This window comes from Danio rerio, chromosome 4 (assembly GCF_052040795.2).
Source record: "Danio rerio strain M-AB ecotype USA chromosome 4, GRCz13ab, whole genome shotgun sequence".
Classification (NCBI taxonomy): domain Eukaryota; kingdom Metazoa; phylum Chordata; class Actinopteri; order Cypriniformes; family Danionidae; genus Danio; species Danio rerio.
Genome location: NC_141024.2, coordinates 107,501 through 120,000, shown reverse-complemented (window position 1 = coordinate 120,000; position 12,500 = coordinate 107,501). Strand labels below are relative to the sequence as shown.

Below are 12,500 nucleotides of genomic sequence, written 5' to 3'. Positions count from 1 at the left end.
ACCAAGGGAATGGTGATTCTGAGAGATAAGATCCGCTTTTATGAAGGTAGCTGCTTCCTGAGCTGCATGTGTCCTGTTCACACCCGTGTAGATACTCACATTCATGTAAGAGATAATGCAGATCCAGCCGGTGCTGATCCCAGAACAGAGCACGCCAGGTCCATCAGCCACCGCTGTAGAAGACTGAAGAGTTATTCTGATTAACCACTGGCTGGATCTACATTATGCTGATTACTACACACCTCAACTACACTGTCACACACCTAAACTACACCGTTACACACCTCAACTACACCGTTACACACCTCAACTACACTGTCACACACCTAAACTACACCGTTACACACCTCAACTACACCGTTACACACTTCAACTACACCGTTACACACCTCAACTACACAGTTACACACCTCAACTACACTAATAGACACCTCAACTACACTGTTACACACCTCAACTACACTGTCACACACCTCAACTACACTGTTACACACCTCAACTACACTGTTACACACCTCAACTACACTGTTACACACCTCAACTACACTGATACACACCTCAACTACACCGTTACACACCTCAACTACACTAATACACACCTCAACTACACTGTTACACACCTCAACTACACTGATACACACCTCAACTACACTAATACACACCTCAACTACACTAACACACCTCAACTACACTGTCACACACCTCAACTACACTGATACACACCTCAACTACACTGATACACACCTCAACTACACTAATACACACCTCAACTACACTAACACACCTCAACTACACTAACACACCTCAACTACACTAACACACCTCAACTACACTGTTACACACCTCAACTACACTAATACACACCTCAACTACACTAACACACCTCAACTACACTAACACACCTCAACTACACTGTTACACACCTCAACTACACTGTTACACACCTCAACTACACTAATACACACCTCAACTACACTGTTACACACCTCAACTACACTAATACACACCTCAACTACACTAATACACACCTCAACTACACCGTTACACACCTCAACTACACCGTTACACACCTCAACTACACTAATACACACCTCAACTACACCGTTACACACCTCAACTACACTAATACACACCTCAACTACACTGTTACACACCTCAACTACACTGTTACACACCTCAACTACAGTGTTACACACCTCAACTACACTAATACACACCTCAACTACACCGTTACACACCTCAACTACACTAATACACACCTCAACTACACTGTTACACACCTCAACTACACTGTCACACACCTCAACTACACTGTCACACACCTCAACTACACTGTCACACACCTCAACTACACTTTCACACACCTCAACTACAGTGTCACACACCTCAACTACACTGTCACACACCTCAACTACACTTTCACACACCTCAACTACAGTGTTACACACCTCAACTACACTGTCACACACCTCAACTACACTTTCACACACCTCAACTACACTGTCACACACCTCAACTACACTGTCACACACCTCAACTACACTGTTACACACCTCAACTACACTGTCACACACCTCAACTACACTTTCACACACCTCAACTACAGTGTTACACACCTCAACTACACTAATACACACCTCAACTACACTAATACACACCTCAACTACACTGTCACACACCTCAACTACACTGTTACACACCTCAACTACACTGTCACACACCTCAACTACACTTTCACACACCTCAACTACAGTGTTACACACCTCAACTACACTAATACACACCTCAACTACACTGTTACACACCTCAACTACACTAATACACACCTCAACTACACTAATACACACCTCAACTACACCGTTACACACCTCAACTACACCGTTACACACCTCAACTACACTAATACACACCTCAACTACAGTGTTACACACCTCAACTACACTAATACACACCTCAACTACACCGTTACACACCTCAACTACACCGTTACACACCTCAACTACACTAATACACACCTCAACTACACCGTTACACACCTCAACTACACCGTTACACACCTCAACTACACTAATACACACCTCAACTACACTGTCACACACCTCAACTACACTGTCACACACCTCAACTACACTGTCACACACCTCAACTACACTTTCACACACCTCAACTACAGTGTCACACACCTCAACTACACTTTCACACACCTCAACTACAGTGTTACACACCTCAACTACACTGTTACACACCTCAACTACACTGTCACACACCTCAACTACACTGTCACACACCTCAACTACACTTTCACACACCTCAACTACACTGTCACACACCTAAACTACACTGTCACACACCTCAACTACAGTGTTACACACCTCAACTACACTGTTACACACCTCAACTACAGTGTTACACACCTCAACTACAGTGTTACACACCTCAACTACACTGTTACACACACAGAACACTGAGCTGAATGATTGAATAACCCTTTGATAAATTTTACAGATGCAAAATGGCCTTGTGCAGCTACACTAATCTGTGTATATTTGTGTGTGTGTGTGTGTGTGTGTGTGCTTGAAGGTCAGAAGCTGTTGGATTCTCTGGCAGAAACCTGGGATTTCTTCTTCTGTGATGTTCTGTCCACTCTGCAGGCCATCTTCTACCCTGTGCAGGTACAGCAGCGCCGCTCAGTGCAGTGGTGGAGCCGGTATGGCGAATATTCATCAGTGCTTGATCATTCACACACACTATATCTGAACACACACCTCTGCTTTGGTCTGCTGTGCTGCTGCATGTTACCCTGCAGACACAGCTGCCTGTGTGTTCCCGACTGTTACCGGCCACAAAAACTACACAATCAGACACAAACATTAATCTGAGGTGCACTTACGGCTGACAGAAACACCGGCTGAATGCAGACTGCAGCAGCATCAGTCACAAGATGGCGCCAAACAGAAGAGTAGAGATCAACACTTACAATGACCTCACAGCTGCTGCTCTCGCTCAGAGTGTGTGTGTGTGTAGTCCACTCATGTGCATATCTGCAGTTAAGAAGCTTTTCTACACAGATTTCTTGTTCGTTGTCAGACATGATGTGTTAGCTTGCAGACGCCTACAGTTCATCTTCCTTTCCTCATTTTACCTCCATCTTGCTTTTCCTCTCCTCTGTTCTCTTGTTGTCTCTGCTGCAGAGAGCCGTGTGCTGTGCTGTGATTGAGCGTGCTGCTGCTGCTGTTGCGGTGGCCTCGTGTCCTGCAGCCGCCGCTAGTACACTACTGCATGATCAACACCATCACCACCCTCAGTTAGTGCACTCGGGGCCCGCCGGCTGCACTGGCTGTGTGTGGGATTTGCATGCGTGTATGATGTATATATGATTCGTGTGTGTGTGTGTGTGTGTGTGTGTGTGTAGGGTAAGGAGCCGTCGGTGCGTCAGCTGGCTCTCCTGCACTTCAGGAACATCATCACCCTCAACATGAAGCTGGAGGAGGCTTTGAGCCGGCCGCGTGCACGCATACCACCCTCCATTACACAGATGCTGCTGGTGCTGCAGGTGTGTGTGTGTGTGTGTGTGTGTGTGTGTGTGTGTGAGTTGATTACACAACGCTCCGGTATCTGCATCAGGTTAGTCCTGACGCTGCAGGTGTAGAGGGAAGCTCACCTGTCTGACTGAGTCTGTGTTCTGATTGGCTGCTGGCCTCAGGGTGTGCACGAGTGTAAAGGTGTGAGCGGAGATTACCTGAAGCTGGAGGCGCTGCTGCAGAGGGTGGTGTCACCATACCTGAGCACACACGGACTCTACTGCAGCGACGGCACGCTCACACACTGCTGCTGCGTACTGGGTGAGCACACACACACACACACACACTTTCTCTCTCTCTCTCTCTCTCTCACACACACACTCACTCCCCGCTGTGCTCCTCCTCCTCATCAGAGAAGCGTCTGCTACTCCACCGGCCCCGCGGAAGCCCCGCTCCAGCTAAACACCCAGTGGTTCGCTCTCAGAGTTATAACGTGCCGCTGCTGACTCCGGTGGCGGAGTACGAGTGTGAGAGCAGCACAGGGGCGAGTGTGTGTGTGCGACGTCACTCCGTCTGCCAGATGACATCCTGCGCGGAGGAGCCAGTTGAAGTGTGTGAGGATGAGCTCCTCCCGGCTCCATCTCCACCATTACTTCCACAGCGTGGCCCCAGGGGCGCCTCCTACAGCCCGGAGCCCACAGCGGAGCAGACCCTGGAGGCCCCGGATTCTGACATGGAAGGAATCTTCATCGACTTCAAACGGTGCTCTGGCTCACCTGAGGACAGTGAGGGGGGCGAGAGTGTGGCCTGACTCACTGACCCACCCTGACCAGGAGCCCACTGTCTCTCCCTACCCCCCTTGACAACACTGTCTCCCCCTAACCCCACTGACAACACTGTCTCCCCCTAACCCCACTGACAACACTGTCTCCCCCTAACCCCACTGACAACACTGTCTCCCCCTAACCCCACTGACAACACTGTCTCCCCCTAACCCCACTGACAACACTGTCTCCCCCTAACCCCACTGACAACACTGTCTCCCCCTAACCCCACTGACAACACTGTCTCCCCCTAACCCCACTGACAACACTGTCTCCCCCTAACCCCATTGACTCCCCCTACCCCCCCTTGACAACACTGTCTCCCCTACCCCCACTGACAACATTGTCTCCCCCTACCCCCACTGACAACACTGTCTCCCCTACCCCCACTGACAACATTGTCTCCCCCTACCCCCACTGACAACACTGTCTCCCCCTAACCCCATTGACTCCCCCTACCCCCCCACTGACAACACTGTCTCCCCCTACCCCCACTGACAACATTGTCTCCCCCTACCCCCACTGACAACACTGTCTCCCCCTAACCCCATTGACTCCCCCTACCCCCCCACTGACAACACTGTCTCCCCCTACCCCCACTGACAACACTGTCTCCCCCTACCCCCACTGACAACATTGACTCCCCCTACCCCCACTGACAACATTGTCTCCCCCTACCCCCACTGACAACACTGTCTCCCCCTAACCCCATTGACTCCCCCTACCCCCCCTTGACAACACTGTCTCCCCCTACCCCCAGTGAAAACATTGTCTCCCCCTACCCCCATTGACTGAACCCCACTGTCCCCATTGATCCCTAGAGCCTCACTGACCAATCTCATTCCAACTGTCCTCCCACCCCCGCTGACACCCCCACACCCCGAATGATCCTCCTTACCCCAACTGAACCCCTGAAGACCCATTGACCCTCCCACCTTTTCTAGACCCACTAGCCCCTGCTGACACCACTAACCCCTGAGAGCGCCCCCTAGACTGCACTGCCTGTCCCTCAGGGCTCCTGGTGTCATTTTTGCACAGAGTCTGATTGAACACACTGAAGTATCTGAGCGCAGAACTGCAGCATCCTCCTCAGATGATGAACACTCCTCATTGGCTGTTGTAGCGGGTTTAGATTGAGTTATTTTCCTCTGGTATTACTGCGGCTGAATTATTTTACTGTGGTATTACTGCGGCTGGATGGCAGTAAATGCAGAACAGCACACAGCGGCACACTGATCAGGGAGGGGGGAGGGAGGGGGGGGGGTCTGTGATTACATCTCCTGTTTCAGAAGAGTGACGTCAAGTGTTGCCCAACTGAATTGGGGGTATGTTGAGGTACGGTTAACTGTCATCCAATCAGATCGCTTTATGCAAATACTAGTACAGGAGCTAGCCAATCACATTTGAGCAGCAGCAGAGAGTAGCAGCATGGTAATCTCCTGACCAGCCTTTATGTACATCTGTACACACCGCTGCTGCTGCTGCACCCGTGTGTGTCGCGGTCCAGGCCGGACGTGATTGGCTGTCATCACTATGGTGACGGTGTCAGTAATGACACACACACACAGGAGAGCAGCAGAGGCGAGTGTGTGGCTGTGCTGGGAGACGCCGCTGACACCACTGCTCTGGAGGAACACACACACACACACACACACACACACACACCACTCGTCACACATCAGGACTGCTCAAACACATGACGAGTCTTCATCATCATCATCATCAGAGGAATGCGAGACTGTGATGTGTGTGTGTGTGTGTGTGTGTGTGACTGACCTGCGCTGCTGTAGAGCTGATGTCCAGCGTGATCACTGCTCTCCTCTACTGATGTGCAGAGATGAACACTCATGAGGAAATAAAGCAAACCCTGACACAGAGGAGCTGAACCACTGCTGATTACTGATCATTACTCTGTGTGTGTGTGTGTGTGTGTGTGTGTGTGTGTGTGTGTGTGTGTGATCTCAGGGTCAGGAACTGCTCGTATGTCCCCGTATGTGCTGAATGTCTGCTGAATGTCTGCACTGTGGACGGTTTGATGAGCTTTATTTCCTCCAGCATGTTGAACAGTGACACACAGCTCTGTCGTACCGTCACACACCTGACACACACACGCTCAGATAGTGTTTACACTGTAACAGGAGATTCCACAGCAGAGCAGACAGAAACACACGTATAAACGTAACAGACAGAGTCCCCGATACATTCATCATCATCATCATCATCATCATCATCATCATCAGTAACTAACTAACAAACACTTTGGTCATGTGCGTCCCGCCGCGCGTACAGAACACACACACACACCCCCGCGCGGCACGACGCTTCAGACGCAACATCTCTGCTTTAAAGTGCACATTATTGAGGCTTTCACCTGCTCACCACACACACACTTAAGCAGAGCGATGGAGTGTGTGTGTGTGTGTGTGTGTGTGTGTGTGTGTGTTACAGAAACATTATTGCTGAGAACACCCAGAGCAAAAGGGGAGTCAGCTGACCTCTGCCAACCAATGAAAACACAGACAGTTGCAAAACAGCAGTTCCTGTGTGTGTGTGTGTGTGTGTGTGTGTGTGTGTGTGTGTGTCCATGAATTATGAATCCATAATCTCTGGGTCCTCTTAGTCCTTCATCTCTCCTTTCAGTAACCCTTGAGTGCAGCAGACTGTGTGTGTGTGTGTGTGTGTGTGTGTGTGTGTGTTTGTGTGTGCGCACTGCTGATCATCTTCCTATGAGAACGTCACGTCCAGCTAAACTGTAACAGCTAACCCAACACTCGAGAGTAAAACACTGACAGGTAAATAAATATGTGATTGCACAGAACTGATGGAGCGGCGGCGGTGCGGAGGCACACACACACACACACACACACACACACACCGCAGCGTCATGACTTAATCTTCCACAGCTGAAACACACAGAGAGAGAGAGAGAGAGAGCCGGTTAGCAGAGCAGTGTAAGAGAGTGTGTGTGTGTGTGTGTGCAGCAGTACCTTGAGGTTGAAGCCCAGCAGGTCACTGATGACGCCGGACACCGCGGACAGGATGACCACCTGAGTGATGTTGTAGAGCAGAGGGTTCATGGTCAGACCGTACAGGCGGAACGGGGCGTCCAGCTCCTGCAACACACACACACACACACGGTCAGCCTACTGCTCTGCGTCTGCTACACACACTCACACACACTCACACACACACACTCACACACACACACACTCACACACACACACACAGTCACACACACACACAGTCACACTCACACTCACACACACACACACACTCACACACACACACACTCACTCACACACACACACACAGCGCTGACCTTCAGTAGTTTGGTGGCCAGCTTGAGCACGTTGTTGACCAGGGTCAGCTCCTCCTTCTTGTTTGGTTTCTTCTCCATTTTCAAGTAGAGGTTAATCTGGAAGAGACCAACGCGGAGGAGGAGGAGGGGGGTTACAGAGAGGAGGAGTGATAGTGTGTGTGTATGTGACTGTGTGTGTGTGTGCGCACCTGCTCGGTCAGCAGGATGGAGGTGTTGCTGTACTTCTTGCTGGTCTCGGAGCCGAGTGTGACGAAGCGCAGCAGGTAGAGCGACAGCGACACACTCCAGATCAGCAGCTCCCAGTTATAGTGGAACTCCAGGAACGTCTCGTGCACGTGCAGCAGCTGCAGGACACACACACACACACACACACACACAGTCCGGCAGTGAACACACACTTCATCAGCACACACACACACACACAGTCTCGCACACACACTGACCTGTGCGCAGCAGATGAACACCACCGACAGTGTGAGCAGAAACGCAGACGACACGATCACATCCACAGAGCGCTGCGGCCCCCGACGCTGCACACACACCGAGAGAGAGAGAGAGATTAGATGAGTGTGTGTATGAGGAGCAGTGAGTGTGTGTGTGTGTGTACCTTCAGGTATGAGCGCAGCGACAGCCACATCTTGATGTTCTGCACCTTCTTCAGCCGGAAATGAGGAACTTCAGATTTTCTGGCTCTCCGCGCCGAGGTCAGGTGACCAAACAGCTTCGCAAACAGCAGGCGCTGAAACACACACACACACACACACACACACACACACACACACGTCTGAGTAAAGCTGTGAGTGAAGCAGAACACTGACAGACCCAGTGCAGGTGTGATCATTGCTCAGCTCACCTGTCTGTAGGTCCTCTCTGCGACGCTGAGCAGGAAGAAGAAGAGCCAGACGAGGCAGACCCGGACCAGCAGGCTGATGATGACGGTGGCCTGCAGCAGCGGGTCAGCAGAGCCCAGCGCCGCCTGCAGCAGCTCAGCAGCCGACAGCTGATCCACATCCCTGTGCTGGAAGAGCCGGAACAGCAGCGGCGTCACGCCCAGAGCCACACACACCACACTGCCCAGGATCTGATAACCCACGCCCGGGGTGTAGAGATTGACCTGCAGGAGGACAGAGGAGAACAGGTTCACACACATACACGCACGCAAGCGCACACACACACACACACTCACCCTGTTCATGATCATGCCGCTGATCTCCAGCACAGACATCTCTGCTTTCTTGCACTCGTTTCCTTCCCACACGATTGCACTGACGCGCTCCAGACCCGGGTTAGAGCTGTGCAGCCACGGCAGGTGACCCTGAACACAGACAACATCAGACCATCAGCATCAGACCATCAACATCAGACCATCAACATCAGACCATCAACATCAGACCATTAGCATCAGACCATCAACATCAGACCATCAGCATCAGACCATCAGCATCAGACCATCAGCATCAGACCATCAGCATCAGACCATCAGCATCAGACCATCAGCATCAGACCATCAACATCAGACCATCAGCATCAGATCATCAACATCAGACCATCAACATCAGACCATCAACATCAGACCATCAGCATCAGACCATCAACATCAGACCATCAGCATCAGACCATCAACATCAGACCATCAGCATCAGACCATCAGCATCAGACCATCAGCATCAGACCATCAGCATCAGACCATCAGCATCAGACCATCAACATCAGACCATCAACATCAGACCATCAGCATCAGACCATCAACATCAGACCATCAGCATCAGACCATCAACATCAGACCATCAGCATCAGACCATCAACATCAGACCATCAGCATCAGATCATCAACATCAGACCATCAACATCAGACCATCAACATCAGACCATCAGCATCAGACCATCAACATCAGACCATCAGCATCAGACCATCAACATCAGACCATCAGCATCAGACCATCAGCATCAGACCATCAGCATCAGACCATCAGCATCAGACCATCAGCATCAGACCATCAACATCAGACCATCAACATCAGACCATCAGCATCAGACCATCAACATCAGACCATCAGCATCAGACCATCAACATCAGACCATCAGCATCAGACCATCAGCATCAGACCATCAACATCAGATCATCAACATCAGACCATCAGCATCAGATCATCAACATCAGACCATCAGCATCAGACCATCAGCATCAGACCATCAGCATCAGACCATCAACATCAGACCATCAGCATCAGACCATCAGCATCAGACCATCAGCATCAGACCATCAACATCAGACCATCAGCATCAGACCATCAACATCAGACCATCAACATCAGACCATCAACATCAGACCATCAGCATCAGACCATCAACATCAGACCATCAGCATCAGATCATCAACATCAGACCATCAACATCAGACCATCAGCATCAGACCATCAGCATCAGACCATCAACATCAGACCATCAACATCAGACCATCAACATCAGACCATCAGCATCAGACCATCAACATCAGACCATCAGCATCAGATCATCAACATCAGACCATCAGCATCAGACCATCAGCATCTGCCAAACAGCTATAACTCTCTGTGTGTGTGCGTGTGTGTGTGTGTGTGTGTGTGTGTGTGTGTGTGTGGTTGTGTGTTTGTGAGCGCACCTGCTGGAAGGGGTCGTCCCTGAACTCCTTCTTGGCGGACGCACACACTGCTGCTGTGGTGTCTGCGTCGGTCTCGCTGCTGCAGGACGAGCGGCACTCAGCGCAGTGCAGGAACTCCTCCCACAGCACATCCTCCGTCTCCGACTCCTGCCGCACACTGCACGAGTCCTGCGCACGCATGCTGCAGCAGCGCGGACTACAGCCGGCGCCACACGCCACTGCGTCCTGCAGGAGGAGAGAGAGAGAGAGAGAGTGTGTGTGAGTAAGTGTGTGTTTACCTCTGCGCTGTACATCTTCTTGTAGTGTGTGTGTTTGCGGTTGCGCAGTGTGTGTGTGTGTGTGTGTGTGTGTGTGTGTGTGTGTGTGTGTGTGTGTGTGTGTACCTCTGCACTGTACATCTTCTTGTAGTGTGTGTGTTTGCAGTTGCGCAGTGTGTGTGTGTGTACCTCTGCGCTGTACATCTTCTTGTAGTGTGTGTGTTTGCGGTTGTGCAGTGTGTGTGTGTGTGTACCTCTGCGCTGTACATCTTCTTGTAGTGTGTGTGTTTGCAGTTGCGCAGTGTGTGTGTGTGTACCTCTGCGCTGTACATCTTCTTGTAGTGTGTGTGTTTGCGGTTGTGCAGTGTGTGTGTGTGTGTACCTCTGCGCTGTACATCTTCTTGTAGTGTGTGTGTTTGCGGTTGTGCAGTGTGTGTGTGTTTACCTCTGCGCTGTACATCTTCTTGTAGTGTGTGTGTTTGCGGTTGCGCAGTGTGCAGTCGCTGCTCTTGCGGACGGCGCTGTAGTTCTCTGGATCTTCTTCACTGGACGCCTCGTCTGACAGATTGTGGCCCGCACGCACACCTGCAGCCTCCGACACACACTGCGGACGAGAACAGGTGAGTGTGATTTATGAGGACACACACGTGCACAGTGCGGTGTGTTTATGAGGACGCTGGTCTGTCCTGAGGACTCACATCTGCCTACAGTCACATTAGTGTGTGTGTGTGTGTGTGTGTGTGTGTGTGTGTCTCTTTGTGTATGTTTCTAAGTATTTGTGTGTGTGTTCACCTTCCCAGTGTGCGGCGGGGGCGGTGGTGGCAGCAGTGGTGTGTGTGTACGCAGCAGGTCGCAGTGTGTGTCGTGCTGCAGTCGCTCCTCGCTGCTCCGGCTGGTGATGCGTCCGTCCAGAGACACGTAACCGTTGTCCGTCTCCGTGGATTTATCCATCGACAGCTTCGCCTTTCGGGACCTGCTGGAGGAGCAAAAGAGGACCTGAAGGTGAGCAGGTACAGGAGTGTGGAGCCAGACACACACACACACACACAGCAGAGAAACAGCAGGGCCACAAAATCCCCATGTGTGTGTGCGCGTGCGTGCGTGTGTGTGTGTGGTTGGGGGGGTGTTGTGGCACTGTAAAAGAGATGAAATACTCACCCCGCTGTACAGAGATCAGTACATAGTGTGTGTGTGTGTGTGTGTGTGTGTGTGTGTGTGTGTGTGTGTGTGTGGTCCTGCAGGAGAGACACAGTAATACACACCCCACTGTGCAGATTGTGTGTGTGTGTGTGTCTGTGTGTGTACAGTAATACACACCCCACTGTGCAGATGTGTGTGTGTGTGTGTGTACAGTAATACACACCCTGCTGTACAGATATGTGTGTGTGTGTCTGTGTGTGAACAGTAATACACACCCCACTGTGCAGATATGTGTGTGTGTGTGTGTGTGTACAGTAATACACAACCCACTGTGCAGATGTGTGTGTGTGTGTGTGTGTGTACAGTAATACACACCCCGCTGTACAGATGTGTGTGTAGAGCTTGCGCAGCGCTGTGAGGAGGCAGTGTGAGCTGGCGGAGCCCGAGCCCAGCGGCGCCCCCTCCTGCGGGGAGTCAGTGGTGCTGGAGCCGTCACAATCCCTGCGCACGTCCACTCGCAGCGCTTTCCTTAACCGCCTTTACCACACAAACACACACACACACACACAGCAACAGTGCAGAACACTCAGAACAGGTAAACCAGGAGGAGAAACAGAAGAAGAGCTGACGGAGAGCAGAGGAACAGAGGCAGGCTGTGTCCTAAATCACACACTTCTATACTACATAGTACACTACTGTCATGATGTGAGTCATTCTTCCTGCAAACAAGCTTCATAATTCACCACAGATTCTCTACTGGAGACAGGTCAGGACTGCAGGCAGGTCAGTCCAGCGTCT

The 12,500-nt window shown here is 51.1% G+C and overlaps 2 protein-coding genes across 24 annotated transcripts in view; one reads left to right on the top strand and one right to left on the bottom strand.

Moving 5' to 3' along the window:
* The window catches only part of prr5b (proline rich 5b (renal)), an 11,072-nt gene extending 4,841 nt beyond the window's left edge, over nucleotides 1-6,231 (top strand). For all 4 annotated transcript variants that reach the window (XM_087247720.1, XM_087247719.1, XM_087247718.1 and 1 more), the window contains 5 exons: nucleotides 1-46; nucleotides 2,581-2,672; nucleotides 3,413-3,553; nucleotides 3,704-3,842; nucleotides 3,935-6,231. The exon at nucleotides 1-46 is cut by the window's left edge and continues 12 nt beyond it. In XM_087247720.1, coding sequence (XP_087103846.1) covers nucleotides 1-46; nucleotides 2,581-2,672; nucleotides 3,413-3,553; nucleotides 3,704-3,842; nucleotides 3,935-4,332 — 816 coding nt within the window. In that variant the 3' untranslated portion in view covers nucleotides 4,333-6,231. The remainder of the gene's footprint in view (nucleotides 47-2,580; nucleotides 2,673-3,412; nucleotides 3,554-3,703; nucleotides 3,843-3,934) is intronic.
* Nucleotides 6,232-6,371: 140 nt separating this feature from the next.
* Nucleotides 6,372-12,500, bottom strand: part of phtf2 (putative homeodomain transcription factor 2) — a 17,812-nt gene continuing 11,683 nt past the window's right edge. For 3 of the 20 annotated variants that reach the window (XM_087246473.1, NM_001442128.1, NM_001442129.1), the window contains 12 exons: nucleotides 12,078-12,239; nucleotides 11,355-11,538; nucleotides 11,008-11,166; nucleotides 10,306-10,530; nucleotides 8,851-8,979; nucleotides 8,518-8,778; nucleotides 8,272-8,403; nucleotides 8,108-8,194; nucleotides 7,853-8,008; nucleotides 7,665-7,760; nucleotides 7,333-7,458; nucleotides 6,372-7,248 (listed from right to left, as the gene is read on the bottom strand). In XM_087246473.1, coding sequence (XP_087102599.1) covers nucleotides 7,228-7,248; nucleotides 7,333-7,458; nucleotides 7,665-7,760; nucleotides 7,853-8,008; nucleotides 8,108-8,194; nucleotides 8,272-8,403; nucleotides 8,518-8,778; nucleotides 8,851-8,979; nucleotides 10,306-10,530; nucleotides 11,008-11,166; nucleotides 11,355-11,538; nucleotides 12,078-12,239 — 1,738 coding nt within the window. In that variant the 3' untranslated portion in view covers nucleotides 6,372-7,227. The remainder of the gene's footprint in view (nucleotides 7,249-7,332; nucleotides 7,459-7,664; nucleotides 7,761-7,852; nucleotides 8,009-8,107; nucleotides 8,195-8,271; nucleotides 8,404-8,517; nucleotides 8,779-8,850; nucleotides 8,980-10,305; nucleotides 10,531-11,007; nucleotides 11,167-11,354; nucleotides 11,539-12,077; nucleotides 12,240-12,500) is intronic. The other 17 variants (XM_087246475.1, XM_087246471.1, XM_087246474.1 and 14 more) reach the window with 7 other exon arrangements.